Here is an 18,216-nt window from a genome sequence, read left to right on the forward strand (position 1 = left end):
CTCCCAAAAAAAAATTATGTTTTTTTTAAAAAATATTTTCAATTTCAAAATTTATTTTCTACTCTAGTAAAAATAAAAGATATTTCTCAAAAACATTTTTCATTCATAAATCAAACACTAAAATTGACCAACCAAACATGAGAAAATAAATCAAAAAACTATTTATTTTCCAGGAAAACATTTTCCTTTGTACCAAACACACCCTAAGTCCAAATTCTTAGTCGAATAACTTTTAGATATATTAATAAATTTATGCATGTCTACTTATACTAAGTTTGCATCCATCACTAAGTAATAGTAATTAGTATGTACATTAATACTATGCATCCATCCTCTTCAAATCCTAAATTCGCCTTTATAAAAATTGGCCTTCTCTATAATATTGGATACAGCTTTGAGGAAATAACTGACTTTTCTTTTGGATGAGTGTGTTTGAGAGAAGGACTATTTCTCCATTTATCATTCAACTCATTTCTTTCCCATTGTGGACATCCGATTAACATGGTTTTAATGCAAGGATATAATTAAACACATTCAAATCGAGAAATAAGTCTACATATTTATCATTCAGCTTCCTGATCACTACTATGAAACAAAGTACTTTTGCAATTCTTATACTATCTCCTTTTCATTATACAAATGACATTGAACTGTTATTCAATTTCTAATATGACGTCTAGATCTTCACTGAGAGGACTTACATTTAACTTAGGCGTATTAGTAGCCATAAAAGGATTTGGGGACAAGTTGAGATGGCTCCCATCTCCTTCTAGCATCTGAGTAACTTCTTTTATCGAAGGCCTATCAATGGGATGCCACTGTATGCACCAAAGTCCAACAATAGCTAATTTTCTCACAATTGTACCATCTCCTTCTTCCTCTATCTGAATCTTCAATTCTTCCCCTTTCTCCAAATGTCTATATATCCATTCCAAAGAATTCACTTTGCTGTGGTTATTCGTCTTAGGATCCATCTTTATCCTCCCACCAACCATTTCTAACAAGAGCATCCCAAAGCTATAAATATCAGACTTATGAGAAACTTTACCAAAGTTTCTTGATAACACTTCTGGTGCAATGTAACCAATGGTTCCCCTAGCAGCTGTCATAGTGACCGCACTTTTTTCTTTAGAACACAATTTGGCTAGGCCGAAATCACATATCGAAATGTAGGATCACATCCCTGGTGAAGATACTCAATTCCTCTTGCAGTACCCAGAGCAATATGTTGAAGCTTGTTCCAGCTGATGAGTGAGACAGAGCTTACTGGTAAAATAAACCTTTCAAGTGAATCATTTGGTAGGTATTCGTAGATCAGAGCTCGTCTGAATTCATCAGCACAAAACCCAACTAAGCGGACCACGTTAACATGGTGGATTCTCCCAATTGTACCGATTTCATTGATAAATTCTTCCCCTTTACCCTTGGAATCGCGTAGGACTTTTACTGCAACATAGATTTCACTGGAAAGTCTGCCTTTGTATACAGTTCCATAACTCCCTTCTCCTAACTTTTCATTAAAATCATCTGTTATCTTCTTAATATCAGCATAAGAATATCGTGTTGGTCTGATGGCCTTGTAGTCATCCAAAAACTTTTCAAGTCTAACTCGACTCTCTCTTTCATTTCTACTTGTCAAATATAGCTTATAAAGTGAGAAGACAATAATGCAAACAAGCGCTGTACCTAAAACTACACCTACAATAATTGAATAAATAACATGTCATAAGCATATAGGAAAATAAAGTAGGAAACTGATGGAGTAAGAACTTAATAAAACTAACCTACAATCAAGTGCTGCTTAGTGTTACCTATTATGGACAAAATTGAAGTGTCTGTTAAGTGCTTTTTTAATAATGATGGAAAAAATTAATTAAGACATACAGGTAGTACCTTTATGTAGGGGTGTGCAAAAACCGAACTGACCGATAAACCGAACCGAAAAAAGTGTTATTGGTTTATTGTTATTGGGTTATTGGGATAACGGTTATTTAATGGTTTTACAAAAAAAAATTATTGGGTTATCGGTTCGTTATCGGTTTTTAATATTGGGTTATTGGGTTAACCAATAACCCATTAAGAATATAATAATTTACTATTTTAATATTTAGTTATGCATATATATAATATATTAATATAATTAGTAGTATATTAGACTAAAATATAAAACCCTACGCAATAATTAACACTACTTAACAAATTTAACTCTTCTCTCTACTTTTAGTTATTTAAACCTTTAGGTTTTACTTTTTAGTATTACTTATTTACTTTAGTTAGTTTATAATTGACTAATATTAGCTTTTGCACGATTGTAAATATCTGCAATTTGATTAACGTCAAGAGTTCAAATTGTGTTTTTTTTTTTTTAAAATAACGTAAGAACTTCATTTAGTTACCATAAGCATGGCCTCATTTGCTACTGTTTTGACTTTTGTCTATGATTTGGTTTTATTTGATTCTCTTTATTGCATAAAGGGGGCCTCGTTTTATATATTATGGTGATCGAAAATTAACCAAGTCTTTGTTGTGATGACCAAAATACAACAAGTTGGTCCTTGTTGTCCCGTTTGGAATGATTATTTCGATGTATGCGTATCGCATCAAATTATTGGATAAGTCATATATTTGTTTGAAAGCATTTTCTTATTGGTTAAACCGAAAATCGAACCGTTAAAGACCTAAAACCGATAAACCGAAAACCGATAACAAATATCTTATTGGTTTGGTTATCGGTTTAGCATATTTAAAAAACTGAAAACCGATAAACCGAACCGATAATACTTATAACCGAACCGAACCGACCGATACACACCCCTACCTTTATGGGTCATATTTCGATTGAAACAATGAGTTCCCGATAGCTTTGTTCCATCCTTGAGACCACAATCCATTCCTTTGAACTCACAGTTCCTACAGAGTGGTATGGACCAATTCAGTTGCAGTTTGTTCTCCATAAATGTGTACCATGCGTATGGGTACTGATGAATTTTTGTGCAAGGCCCAGACAAGAAGTATTGAAGGCTTGAAGTCAAAGTAACAGCATAAACTTGGTAACCAGGAGAACCAAGACATGGAACCAAGTAATAACCATAATTATTGTCTGAGAATGGTGCAGAACAATTGAATAGGTCTGTAGGATCTTCATCATTTGTGAAATTAGATTGTGCCAAATTCAGTTTTGGTAGCTTGGCTGCTATGCACTCGTCATAAAGGTGAATTTTCTGTGAGACATAATCAATCTTTTCAACAACTAAGTGAACAGACGAAGGAAGCTCAAGGATGGTGTCTTTTTTATTGTTGCAATGTAGTTCAAATCCAAGATCATAGCCACAATGTTTTGGTTGATGACTGAGTCTGAATGGGAAATGAACGATGGGACCATCACTCTTGCACCTAGAATCCTCACAACCCTCTAGTCTGTGTCCTAAGCTAAGCAATGGGAAAAATACCAAGAAAAGTAAGATGGACATTTCTAAAACTCTTTCTTGAATTCTATAGTTTGATGCTAATCACTAGTAGTTTAGTACTATATATGATTGGCAACAGTTCTAAAACCTCAATATCTTTTTCTTTGAAACTATTCAGTTTGTGGAGTGAACTTTTCCACACACCTTCCTGAGTTCCTATACTTGGAAAATTATTGACTAGGTCAAATTAACTGAGGGTTGTTGGATTTGATAGATATTCATTGACAAGTCATTTTGGGCATATTAATCCTAATCATGTCATGGAATATGTGGACTAGATCAGTCTACCTTGTTTGCTAGAGGACAGGAGATAAGAAAGCTCAACCTTAAATCTTCCACAGGGAAACAAGCAGCAAGTCATTAGTCTCTTTGATATGTTACATTCTATTCTCAAAATGTTCCGTCTATTGGATATAGAAGGAAAAGAAAAGAAACACAATTATCATCTTTCTGAAACAAGCAGTGCTAGGAAGAGTGAATTTCACTACTATGTCCGTTCTGCTTGTGGACAAAAGATGAATACCTTTTATACTGAAATAATATGTGTCAGAAATTATGTTGTATTGGGGAAAGGTAAGCTGAGGTCTCAAAGAGCATACATCATCTTGTGTTTGTAAAGTTGTCTCATTATCATAATTGATGGCTTGAACATACAGCTTCTTCGAGAATACTGGTATAACGCTTTGGTTACCTTCACAAGCTAATTCCTGTTCTAATTCATCTCTGCAATGTTTTGGATCTGTGTTTAAGCGAAACGGGTATCTTTTGTTACGGATATGTTCACAAGCAGAAGGCGATAGTAGTGGAGTCGGCCCCAATACAGACATTTTTTGGACTCTACAGACCAAAAGGGACCTCCCTAAAACACAGCCAAAAACGGACAATTCACCTTTTATGAGCGAAATGTGATAAACAAAGTTAACAATTGAAAACTTCAAGTCAATGGAAGACTTAGGTTTTTAGTCCTTGATGAGAAAGTTGCAATTTGATGAAGGGCCCTCAAGAGGAAGCCCATGAAGTTTACCTATTTATTAATGATCATAATATGAGTAGGTATAAAGTTGAATAAGTAGACACATGAGTCATATATGACATAATACATATAGGACACCACGTAGGATGATAATTGCCATGTAGGATGCCACGTAAGACGCATGTGTCAATTTGTTTTGCTCTATACAAATTTAAATGTCTAATTGTAAACACTCAAAGTTGGAGGACATAAATATGAGTTGAAGTCAAGTTAAAAGACATATTTATATATTATGCTTATGCGTAGTAATGTTTGCTCGGGTCAAGACGGGTGGCTGAATTAGGGCAAAACAATGGATTATAACCCAATTTGTCCAACTCAATATGATTTTTCTTTTTGAAGCTTTTATTCTTTTATAAATTCGTTCTATTACAAACTAAAACTAAGGCTATAAATACATCCCAACAGTCTTTCAGATGTACTACTTGGCCTATGCCCAGTTTAATCCTTTTCATTCAAGTTTGGACCAATTATCTGATTTATCTTTTCATGAACTAAATTTGATATTTTTAGAAAGAATTACATCAATCTCACTTAGGGGCAAAAACCCCAAATTCCCAATTTAAATCACTAATTTGATGATAAGATTTGCTGTAAAGCTTATTAGAAGGTTGGATATATGCGTTACAAAGATCCAACAAAACCTCATAAAAATCATCCCAAACTATAATCCCAAGCCCCATAATCGAGTGCTAAAGTCTTAAGGTTGAAAATAGACTTTTAATTATGTCCATGTGTATTTGTTCAGCGAGAACACAATGCAGTGTCTCGAGACGGACCAACTCAGACCCGACCCTTCGTAAAATGTGAAGCCCTTCTCGCATATATGTCATTTTAAATGAACAATACAAATCAATCAGAACAAATGTCTACTTTGACAGAATTATCAGCAGAATTTTCTAACAAAGCCATTGAATCAGACGAAAATATCATAGAACTTCCCATCATCTGATAAACAATCGGTTGAGATTGAAGAGGCTGAGGAGGTACTTCTAGCACTTCAACTTCACCTTCAAGCATTTCTAATACTTTACTCATTGAAGGGCGTTGTATTGGATTCGTCTGAATGCACCATAATGCAACTAAACTCAGCTTTCTAGCCATCTTCTTTTCATCATCATTTGCTTCTTCATCCACCAGGATCTCCTTACCCTTGTTGAACTTATCGTAAATATAATAAGGAAAATATTGGCTGGAATTCTCTTCATTTGCAACTTCATGTCTATTCAAGTCCAGCATTTCCATTAGCAGCATTCCAAAGCTGTAAACATCAACTTTGTAAGAGATTGCTCCAATGCTTTTGCTGATCAATTCTGGAGCTACATATCCAATAGTTCCACGAGCAGCTGTGAGAGTCACAATGCTATTATCTGTTGGATATAATTTTGCAAGCCCAAAGTCAGAAATCTTAGGAATGAAATTCTCATCCAAAAGAATGTTGTGTGGTTTGATGTCAAAATGTAAAATCCGTACATCACAGCCTCGATGCAAATACCCAATTCCTCGAGCCACTCCAAGAACAATGTCATACTTACTCTGCCAACTTAACAGAGGACTTCCTTCTTGACTGGTGTTGATGTACTTGTCGAGTGATCCATTGGACATGAAGTCGTATACAAGAGCACGTATTGTTCCCTCAACACAATACCCCACGAGCCCGACCACATTGACATGATGAATCCTTCCAATGGTAGCTACTTCATTCATGAAATCTTGCCCACCAGCTTTAGGCTTGTTCAACATCTTCACTGCTACATCTCTTCCACTACGAAGGTTTCCCTTGTATACACTGCCGTAACCTCCCTCACCTAATTTCTCTTTGAATCCTCTGGTCATTCTCTTTACGTGGGAGTATTTATATCTGATTGGCATGAAATTGTTTTGTGTTTGCAAAAAGCCTTCAATCGCATCATACATCGACAAATGCCTCCTTTTGAATTTGATCACCAGAAATACAAGAACAAGCGGAAGGCCGATCACAAATTTTGTAACCAAATACGCTGCAAGTTTGAGAAGTCATAAAGTTAACTTCCTCTTGAGCCAATATATCTTAGAGATGTCTTTTTCTTATTCGGACCGTTCTGTTCTTCTCAGAAATTATATATATATATATATATTTCGAGTTGTTCTATTTTATAATTTTTGTGTTGTGCTCACTTGTGTTGATTACTAGTCTTTGGAAACGTGCAACGTTGCACGTTTATCTCATACATAAATGTGCCCTTTAACTTCACCTCATTTTATATTTATGCCATTCAACTTTGGTGCACAAGTAGACACTCAAATTTGTATAAAGTTGAATAAGTAGACACATGAGTCCTACGTAGCATAAAACACGTAGGACACCACGTAGGATGCAAATTGCCACATAGGATGTCATGTAGGATGTGTGTGTCTATTTGTATAATTTTATACAAGTTTAAGTGTTTACTTGTGCATACCCAAAGTTGAAGGGCCTAAATATGAAATGAGACCAAGTTAAAAGACATATTTATGTATTATACCTTTTATAAAATTTGTACCTGCCTAATTTTATATATTCTTCTAAGTAAATGTTTTCTCTATGCAAACACTGCAATATCATCTTATTTTTTAATTTAATTTTTAGTTATTATTTTACAAAATAGGAAATGTTGAACTTATTTAAAAACTTATTAAGGTAATAATAACATTTAGTGGTATATGGTCTTATATTATAATGAATTGCTGCTCTAAATTTAAGAACAAAAGAATTAACAACACTATGGGATGTATTATGAGAGTTGCTGGCAAACTAACTTGCTTTTTATCAAAAAAAAGAGTATAATCATATATATATATATATATAAAAGTGGGAACAAAAAAAGTTGAAAGTTGAAATACCAAAATATTCCTATAAAATTGAGTTCCTACAATAATGCCATTAAAAAAAAGCTACTCTAAATGAAAATGTTATAAAATATTATTTAATTATATTTAGATAGTAATTATATAATATTATAGTATACAACACTAGAAAATCCAAAAGTTGTAGTAAATACTATTCATACAATTAATAAATCAGTTAATAGTAAGAGACTATATACATTTAACTGTATGTCATTAGTATATGAATAACTTGGATGTTTAGGCTTCTCCTTATAGTTCATGGAGCGTGTATTTTGAATTCCCTAGACTTAATAGTGTGTATTTACTATTTCTTGAACTTTGTATCACTTCTTTAGTACTTAATTATGTTTATTTAATGTCAATTGAATTGGTTCATCTTCCGATCTTTATTGCAATATTAACTTTTGAAATGTCAATGTACATATAATCAATCAAGGATTTATTTTCCTAATAAAATATACTCAATCTTTTCATTCATTTTCTCCATACACGTCGGTCAAAATTGAATTTGTCAATTTCATTTTCCTCGAATTTCTTTCATCAATCTTTAGTAGTGAACCAGCATGAGGAAGTAATCTTGGTTGCCTAATATATGCTGCTTCTTGAAAAGGTATTTGGTGTATGAAATGAAGTTTTTTTTTGTTATATTTTGTTGCGTCTTTTAACCAAATTAAAATTACATACTTTTGAATAAACCTAAAGATCATGTATCACATTTTAAAGATAATGGAGTTACTGGACATGTATACATGGGAATAACATGGTTGCCTCGAATGTGGTGCATCATTATTTATATACTTGTGCCTTTTTTTGGTTGGTAAGAAGCAAGTTAGTCCTATTTAGGTGTTTTAATCATTTTTTTTAATATTATAAGTATCAACGCTAATTCTATGTCAGCAACTCCGATAATGTTAGATATTATATTATCTTAATTAGTTTTACATAGTTCAACATTTCCTATTTCGTGAACTACTCCCTCCGTTCTTCTGTAGCTGTTACTATTTTCTTTTTAATAGTCAAACAATATAAACTTTAACTAACATTTTCAAATGTATTTTTCCATCATATTGATATAAAAATAATTGCAATTTATAGTACTTTTCATATAGTTTTTGAATATCTAAATTCTTATTTCAAAATATCAAGTTAGTGTAATCTAAATTAACTTTAAAAATTAGTCAAATTGACTCTCAAAAAGCGCAATATGACAACTAAAAAGGAATAGTGAGAGTAATACTAAAATTGTGTTAAAATTAGATGATACTGTTGTGTTTGACTAAACACATACTTAGTAGAATAATAATACATAAAATTAGACATGTACAAATTTTATAAAAATAACGTCTTTGAAAATGTGGGTTTGAAGATATAAAATTAGGCATGTACAAATTTTATGAAAATAATAGGGGATAAACGTGCAACGCACTTTCCCAACTCTTGACTATACACATTCTCTTATAATTTTTGACTTATCCCTACACTAGAGAACTTGACCGCGCTTCGCGCGATTGTTACAAGTTTAATATTTTTGATTAATTTTATATTTACTCTATTGTTTAATTGTAATATTATTGTTTGTTTTAATAATATAAAGATTGTGAAAAAAAATAATTAAAGCTTGATAAATTTTACATTTATTAAATGAGGGAGAATATATTCTTTATCAAATAAGTTAAAATATATTTGCTAATAACAAATTCTTTCATTTCTAGTGAAGTTGATCCTTTTATATGCAATATATATTTTGGTGTACCTTTCACCTTAAATGTCTAAGAAATATCTCATAATGTGAAATAACAATATAATACTAAACAAATGCATCATTTACATTTTTAAAAAAATGGAATAATGACGTTATAATACCTTGATAGAATTTTCTATCCATTTTTTAAAAACAAACTTCACCCTTTAAATTTTGTTATATCTTCTTATTTAATAGAAGAATCATTTATAATATTCTACTTCACCTTAATTTGTACCATCAGAGTTTAAGAATAAACATTAAATTTTAAATCGAAATAAAAAAAATCATTGGAAAATGACATAGAAAATAATAATAGTACGAAAATCAAAATCAAAATCAAAGTGCAAGAAAAAAAATTTCATGAATTTTTTTAATTTGAAATATAGTGATAACAATCAAAATAGAGTAGTTGTTTTATCTTTAAAATTAAGTTTAATTGAATTGAATTAGTAGAATGAGAAAAAATATTAAACTAATAACCTTTTTTATATTATTAAATGCATTTTTTTAATGGAGTAGTAGGTCAAAAGTTACAAATTAGGATATTAAAAATAGTAACTTACTCTCTTCTTAATTATTATGGTATTGCAACCACTTATTTTCCATAAATGGTGATTTCCTTTCCTTTTATAGCTATTCAATTAATTTTTAATGTATTGACTGTGGTTATGGGATATTGAAATAATATATTTATCTTTTCTTAATCATAATAAAATTATTATTTAACCTTTAATTTTTTGAAATGATAATTTTCTTTTCATTTCTATTACATATTGCTTAATATATTGATTGTAATTATAATAAAACATATTGTATTTAGTAAATAAAAATAAAAATCGAGGCAACAATTATTTTAAGAAAAATATAACAAAAAATGTCAGAAAAAATTGATAAGAATATAAGTATATAATAGTGCATGTTCTTGAAAGGACATTTAAGAAGATGTCATTTTCATCTCTCAATTTAATGTAATATTAAAACTATATATGACATGACTAAATTTATTTAATATATATTTATAGTTACTTTTAGGCAACTGGTTGTTTACACAGCTCACACGCAATACTACATTTATTTTTACTCTTTCCTAATAGTGTTTCATATATTTTGTTTTCTCGATGACTTAAATTTATAATTTTAAAGTTAAAAGTGAAGACTTAAAATGTTTATCATTCGAATTATTTCATTTATCACTATTTTTTCTTGAAGTTTGTATTTATAGTGTAGTATAATTTTAGAAGAAGAAATGATTCAAAAATTTTAAAAATGATGATTCCTTAAATGGAGATTCTTTTTCCATTTACAGCTATTCAATTAATTTTTAATGTATTAAATGTGGTTATTGGATATTGAAATAATATACTTATCTTTCCTTAATCATAACAAAATTATAATTTAATCTTTATTTTTGAAATGATAATTTTCTTTTCATTCCTACAACATATTGAGATGAAGATTAATGATGTGATGAAGATTAAGGAAAGAAGTAAAAGAAATTAATAGTATTGATGATGATAGGAGTTAAATAAATCATTTTTTATATTTTATAAGTTTTTAACATAAAATTTACAATCTTTTAAAATTAAAAAAATGCTAAAAAAATAAAAATACAAATCGAGGCAACAATTATTTTAAGAAAAATATAACAAATATGTCAGAAAAAATTGATAAGAATAAATAAGTATCTATTGCTGAGAAAGGTGTCACCAAACATTTTCTATTTTAGCTTTATTGTTACATATAAATAGAAACTTTTAGAAGAAGAAATAATCCAAAATTTTTAAAAATGATAAATCAAATTATGTAAAAATACATATGTAATTCTTATAAAGTTATAATAACTAATTTCTTGATATAAACAAATAAAGGATATAAAAAAAGTAATTTAAGAAAATGATATAAATAACACTAATAATGATATTAATAACATTGACGAGGAAATAAACTAAATATGATCATCTTTTTAATTATTTTTTTAGAAAATATATATAAATTTTAATTAAATATAAATAAGGAAAAAATCTTTAATTAAAGATACAAAAAATCAAGACAAAATAAAAGAACAAAGAAATTAGAAGAAAAATGAAGTTGAAAGAAATAATATCTAATTTCCTCTCCTTCCAAATCACAAAATAAATTTTTGCTTATTCTCTCCTTAATTTGATACAAATTCCATAAATAGATTGATTCTTTCTCTGAATAATCCTTCTTACTCTTTGAAACACTAATCATCATTCCTTATAAATTTCTCAACCAAAATGAATTTTCTCTCTCAATATATATTCCCGTGGTAGAAGGAATAATCATTCTTTCATCAAAAAGTCTTTCATGTTGAAGAAAAATGTTTGTTACCTGATCTTTCCAAATAATTCTTCTTACCCTTTGTAAACTAACCACCATTCTTATATATTTTTCAACCAAAATAAATTATCTCTCAATATTTATCTCCTTGTAGGAGGAATAAACATTCTTTCAAAAAGTCTTTCATTTTGAAGAGAAACGTTTATTACATGATATCTTTCTTTATATCAATATCTTCAAAAGAATCATGAGATATTATCTCTTTCTCTTTTGTTAAAAAAATCACATGAGCTAGAAATTTGATAGACGTCTTAGCGGCAGAAGTTGATACCATATATTCATCATCATTGTCAAAAGAAGATGAGCCAAACTGAAGAAATTCGTTGTTGTTTGTTACAAATGCTCAAATTTTATTTCATAGGCTAAATAAGTATAAACGATTATGAAAAATGAATAGTTTTTATCTTTTCATCTTCCATTTACTTAAATGTATATTAGTGTAATGGATGCTATAAAGGGTAAAATTAATTGGGTATGCCATAAATACTTTTAGTTTTTTTGAAAATACAAATAAAAAATATAAAACAAACATAAAATGTCAAAAAAAAATAAAAAAAAATAGAAATGTTGGTCATAGAGATTTGCCACATCAGATTATTTATATTCAGCTTTATATATATATATATATATATATATATAGATTTGTCATCTACCAATAAAAATATTGTAGTAAACAACATCATGTGATATACAAGGAATGGGCAAGCTAAGATTTGGGGATCAACTTTTTTAGGGATGAACAAAACATCTTTTTTCCCCTATTTTTTTAGAAGAACAAAGGTGAATGATCTTTAGGAAGGATATGCTTTTCTTTAGTACATAATTTCCTTCTTTGAATGTAAAATAAAGGGTCATGCATCAAAATATAAGATCATGACTCTTTACTAATATACTTGTGTGGTGTAATTTCTAAAAAATAATAATTATAATTTACTTGATCTTTTTAACGATTAAATTATTATACTATATTAATTGATAATAAAAGTTATTTAATCTGTTCTTAAGATTTTATTAATTACTTATGTATATTTATTTTTTGTAAGGGGTGTATAAGATAGAATATATAAAACTACATTTTTTATCAATTTTTCCTGAAGGTGTGTACAAGATTGAAACACGATGAATAATTTGAAAAGGAAAAAGTAACGTATAATTAAATTATTTATAACTTTTTTAATTCACAAAAGAAATAATGATATAAATGTTTATCCTTATTTATTTATTTATTTATTTATTTATCCTTTTGTCTCATTTTGAGAAAGACAAATTCAATGTTTCATATTTTAAGTTGTCATACCGTTGATACTATGTTTCTGAATTCTAAGCTCAATTTTGAAAAAAATAATTTGGTAGGATTCAATATTTGATATGATTCCTTAATAATAATAAAAATTAATATTGATTATTAATTGTAGCCTTCATTTTATTTTAATTAACTCTAAGAAATGGCAATCAAATTCTTTTCATTTTTCATTTTTCTTCTTTTCTCTGAACTTTGTCTTGCAGGTAATTAACTTATGAGATAAGAATATACATATATTAATTTGTGTTTACAATTATAGTATTTTAAAGTACTAAATGTTATATCTTTTATTTCATTTGGAGAAGAGATACTTTGCTGTCATATTTTAATTTGTTATTGATATCCAAGAGTATATTCCAAATATTTGAACTATTTTTGTTTGAAAATGAACTATATTCATGTAATTTAATATAAAACTATCTTTAATAAAATGATAATTTGAAACAATTTATGTCAATTTAGATGGGTACACGTACAACGCACGTGTCCAGAAACTAGTATACAAATAATGATGTACCATATTCAAGGCAACCATATTAATTCCCATGTATACAGTCCAACAACTCCCTTATCTTTTAGAATGTGATGATCTTCCGATTCATTCAAGAGTATAAAATTTTAATTTCGTTAAAGATGCCACAAGAAAATAACAAAAATAAAATTCATGCACCAAATAACCTTTTCAAGAAGCAACATATATTAGGCAAGCAAGATTATATCCTCATGTTGGTTTCACTACCTTATCAAAAGCTCAATCTCGCTAAATCATATGATTATAACTCCTAAACTCTCCGTGTATTGAGAAAAAATGGATGAAAAACAAAATGGAATGTTAGGGTGTGTTTGGTATGAAGGAAAACATTTTCCGAAAAATATTTTCCAATTTTCTCATGTTTGATTGGGTAAATGTTTTCCAAATCAACTCATTTTCCTCAAATTTAAGGAAAATGACTTTCCTTCAAAACTTAAGGAAAACATTTTCCAAAACTTTCCTTCAACTTCAAATTACAATTTTTTTGTTGAAAAAATCAAATTTTTTTTGTTGAAAAAATAAATTTAAAGCTTATTTTCAAAAAACATTTTTCAACTTCTATTTTTTTTTTTTTTACCCACCCTCACCCTAACTGTAACATCCGACAATTTGAAATAACTATAGAGAAGCTGGAAATCGGAAATAGTCATTTTTCGAAAAATTCAGAATCTGGAAAATTTGGTTAAGTGTGGGAATAAGTGAGTTTCTGGCCAACTTTGAGCAGTCATACCTCCTAACTCAGGATGATTTAGGAGTAGTTCCAGTTATGTTTGCGAAGCTCGTGGAATGGTCTTTCCAACGCCACCGAGTTTGCTCGATTTCAAGTTCATATGAGGGAGTTATTCCCTTTGGAAGTTGGGCAATTGGCAGAGAAATCCATCCGGAAATTTTAAGGGTATTTCGGTCTTTTCCCTAATCAATTCTTTTGGTTATATTTAGTATTGGACTGATTTTTAGATCAGTTTGTCCCATTTTAAAAGAGTGAGAGTAGTAAAGAGCTAGGGCTTGGGAGAGAAGAGAGAAAGAAGAGAAGGAAGAGGAGAAAGAGAAGAATTCCGTCAAAGATCATTGTGGATATCGTCGGGGGTGATCCCTACTAGGTATGTGAGTTCTTAGTGTTGGGGTTGGTCCTTTCCCCACACTCCAAACTTCGTTTTATTTTCAAAGAAAAATTGGTTGTGTTGTTGAAGTTGTTGGTTGTGTTGTTGATTGTAGTGTTGGAGTTCCTTGTTGATTTGGGACATGATTTGGTTGTGTTTTTGAGTTGAATAGTCGTTGTATCGTTGAGGGATTTTATGATCCTTAGTGTTGGGGTTGGTCCTTTCCCCACACTCCAAACTCGTTTTATTTTCAAGAAAAAATTGGTTGTGTTGTTGAAGTTGTTGGTTGTGTTGTTGATTGTGGTGTTGAAGTTCCTTGTTGATTTGGGACATGATTTGGTTGTGATTTTGCTGCTGGAACCTTTGAGGTTGAGAGGGTTTAGAGTTGGAAAGAAACAAGGGGAAAAAGTCGAATTTTTAGAGGAAAAGGGTTGGGCTGTCACGCCAGCCAACGCACCCCAAAAAGGGACGCTGAACTTTCCCCTTAGGGGAAAGCGCCTGGCAGAACGCCCAGCAGGCCTCTCTGAAGTTTGAGGGCTGGCGCCCCGCACCTCTTAGAGCGCCAATGACGCCAATCCTCCCCGTTACCTTCATTCCCCACTTTTTCATACATGTTTCTTGGTAAAGTACCTATGTTTTATAGTTGTTTCCAATACTTTAAGGTACATCTTAACAGCCCAAACTCATCCATAAACGTGTGATCATACACCTTGAATCCATAATCCAATTCAAGGCGAGTTAGGATCAAAGTCAAGTGAAGTTAGAAGTCAAGTCTAGAAGTTAAGAAGTAAGTCAAAGCAAGTTTTCAAAGTTGTTCAAGAGTCTTTATTGAACGTTTTAACTTCATTTTAAGGTTCAAGTTTCAAGTCGAGTAAAGAGTATAGAGTTTCAAGCTAAGTAAAGAGTCTCAAGTTTCAAGTTAAGTCAAGAGTTTTAAGTTGAGTTCATTTATCAAAAGCTATTAGGGAACTAAGTATTTCCAAATAAGTTTATAAATGTTTTTACATTTAAGTAAGAAAGGAACTATGTTTTCCAAAAGAGCCTTTGGGCTAAGCATTGAGTAATTATCTCAAACTAAAGAAAGAAGTTGTTTTAAAAGCATGAGCCAAAGTATTTTATTTTTGGGAGTAGTATTGAGTACCGAATTGGGAACACGAGTTCATATTAACTCAAGTCTCCATAAGAACCATGAGCCAACATGGGATTTGACGGATCATTCTTTCAGATGATCACGTAAGATTAAGCTAGTGGATCCACTAAGTAAAGTAAGGTCCTATATCACGGCAAGGTATAGGATGGTCCTTGGGCAACGTGAGGTAAAACGTTGTATCACCACTAGGGCTTATAGTGGTGGTTGTCGGTTAAAGAATCTCCCACAAGAGCTATATTACTTTTATATAAGTAAAGTTGAGTTTTTTATGATTTTATCATTTACGAGATAAATTGTTTAAATTGTTTTACAAGTTTTATATATTGCATGTGTCTTATTTCTTTATATATTGAGTTCAATGATTCATGAGTCGTACAGAGCCAATGTAAGTGTTCTCTTGTACTCTTTTCAAGCTCTCATACTCGTACATTTCATGTACTGATGCCAGTTGGCCTGCATCGTTTTATGATGCAGACGCAGGTACCCAGGATCAGCATCCAGCACACCGTTGATCTAGCTGAGCACTCCAGAGTCAGTGGTGAGCCGCCTTGCTTTCCGGAGGACTCGGTTATTTTGTACGCCGTTGATCCAGCTGAGCACTCTAGAGTCAGTGGTGAGCCTCCTTGCTTCCGGAGGACTCAATTGTTTCGTTCTTTTAGTTTTGTGATGTTAGGATGTTGCGGGGTCTGTCCCAACATCCATCTCAGTATTATAGACGCTTCATAGACAGTTAGACAGTCAGTCAGTTAGTTTTGAGTCTCTCATCTATGTATATATATAATATTCTATTTTGGGACTCAAGTTGCCTTTTTTTTTTGGCTAGATGTTATCATTTAAGTTGTTGTATGTCCTTGCATTGCTTTGAGTTATGCTGTTGAGTTAAGTTTCCGTTGTGTTAAGAAAGCCAGGCCAAGGGTTCGCTTCGGGGTCAACAATGGTCTTCGGGTGCCGGCCACGTCGAGGGTGTAGGCTCGGGGCGTGACAAACTTGGTATCAGAGCACTGAGTTCTAGAGTCCTAGGGAGTCTATGAAGCCGTGTCTGTAGAGTCCTAGTTATCGGTGTGAAGCGTGCCACATCTATAATTGGGAGGCTGCAATATTTAGAAAGATTTCTCATTTCTTTCACATTCATCTCGTGCGTTAGAGTTGATCTCTAAAAGTTTCTTTCTAATCCATGCTTGCGCGTGTTTTCAGATAATCATGCCTCCACAAAGAGTTGGCAGAGGGTGTCTTCCTAGACGTTATGTTGATGAGCAAGAGTTACCTTATGCACCGGGAGTGCAACATCAAGGGGACGTTTCTAATGCCGATCGACGAGATGCAATTAGAATTTTGAGTTAAGCTGTAACTAATCAGATTGGTCAGCAAAGGGGATCTCGACATGAAGGAGCTGACACTTCTAGGATTCATGAATTCTTGGGGATGAATCCTCCGAGTTTCATGGGTTCAAGCACTACTGAGGATCCAGAGAAATTCATTGATGAACTAAAGAAGATTTTTGATGTGATGCATGTGGCAAATACTGAGTGGGTTGAACTAGCTGCGTATCAATTGAAGGATGTTGCTAGAACGTGGTTCGACCAGTGGAAAAGGTGCAGAGCTGAGAATGCACCACCTGCGAGTTGGGCCAATTTTGAGGAAGCTTTCTTGGGGAGTTTGTTTCCTCGAAAATTGAGAGAAGCCAAGGTACATGAGTTCCTCACACTTAAGCAGGAGTCTTTGAGTGTTCATGAGTACAGTCTGAAGTTCACACAACTATCCCGCTATGCTCAGGAGATGGTTGCGGACATGAGGAATAGAATGAGTTTGTTTGTTGCTGGGCTGTCTCGGTTGTCGAGTAAGGAAAGGTGGGGCTGCTATGCTTATTGGGGACATGGATATATTAAGGTTGATGGTCTATGTGCAGCAGGTTGAGGAAGAGAAGCTGAGGTACATGGAAGAGTTCAGAAATAAGAGAGCTAAGACCGGTAACGAGTCCGGGCAGCAGAAAGGTATTTCAAACCGTTCCTCCTTTCAGCAAAGGCAAAAGGGACCTGCTCCATCATCTGCTAGAGCACCTGCACCCAGATACAGAGGTGAAGTTAATAGCCAGAATTCGAAGGACTTCAAGGCTAGACCAACACAGTCTTCAGGTAGTGTGGCATAAGGAGGTAGCTTGTTTTCTGCATGTGCTAGGTGTGGTAGAACCCACCCGGGTAAATGTCGTGATGGCCAGACATGTTGTTTTAAGTGTAGGGCAAGAGGGTTACTTCATTGAAGGAGTGCCCTAAGAATAAGCAAGGTAGTGGAAATTTGGGCAGTAGGGCCCAATCTTCTTCAGTTGCTCCCCCAGACAGGACGGCACCTAGAGGAGCTACTTCTAGTACCGGTGGAGGAGCAAACAACCTTTATGCAATTACCAGTCGCCATGAGCAGTAGATTTCTCCAAATGTTGTCACTAGAATGATCAAAGTCTTTGCTTTTGATGTGTATGCTTTGCTAGACCCAGGAGCAAGTTTATCTTTTGTAACTCCTTATGTTGCAAATAAGTTTGATGTTCTTCCTGAAAGACTTTGTGAACCCTTTTGTGTTTCTACACCTATTGGGGAGTCTATTCTAGCGGAAAGAGTTTATCGTGATTGTCCTGTTTCTATCAATCACAAGAGCACCATGGTTGAT

At 32.1% G+C, this 18,216-nt stretch overlaps 1 protein-coding gene and 1 pseudogene across 1 annotated transcript in view; both read right to left on the reverse strand.

Annotated features, from left to right (window-relative positions):
- Positions 1–543: 543 nt before the first annotated feature.
- Positions 544–3,599, reverse strand: LOC102605369 (glycerophosphodiester phosphodiesterase protein kinase domain-containing GDPDL2-like; annotated as a pseudogene).
- A 1,670-nt stretch (positions 3,600–5,269) lies between these two features.
- The window catches only part of LOC102605711 (glycerophosphodiester phosphodiesterase protein kinase domain-containing GDPDL2-like), a 26,617-nt gene continuing 13,670 nt past the window's right edge, over positions 5,270–18,216 (reverse strand). The window contains exon 3 of the mRNA XM_015303330.1: positions 5,270–6,500. Within this exon, the coding sequence (XP_015158816.1) occupies positions 5,353–6,500 (1,148 nt within the window). The 3' untranslated portion in view covers positions 5,270–5,352. The remainder of the gene's footprint in view (positions 6,501–18,216) is intronic.

Source organism: Solanum tuberosum, unplaced genomic scaffold (genome assembly GCF_000226075.1).
Source record: "Solanum tuberosum cultivar DM 1-3 516 R44 unplaced genomic scaffold, SolTub_3.0 scf00415, whole genome shotgun sequence".
In the NCBI taxonomy this organism is placed as follows: domain Eukaryota; kingdom Viridiplantae; phylum Streptophyta; class Magnoliopsida; order Solanales; family Solanaceae; genus Solanum; species Solanum tuberosum.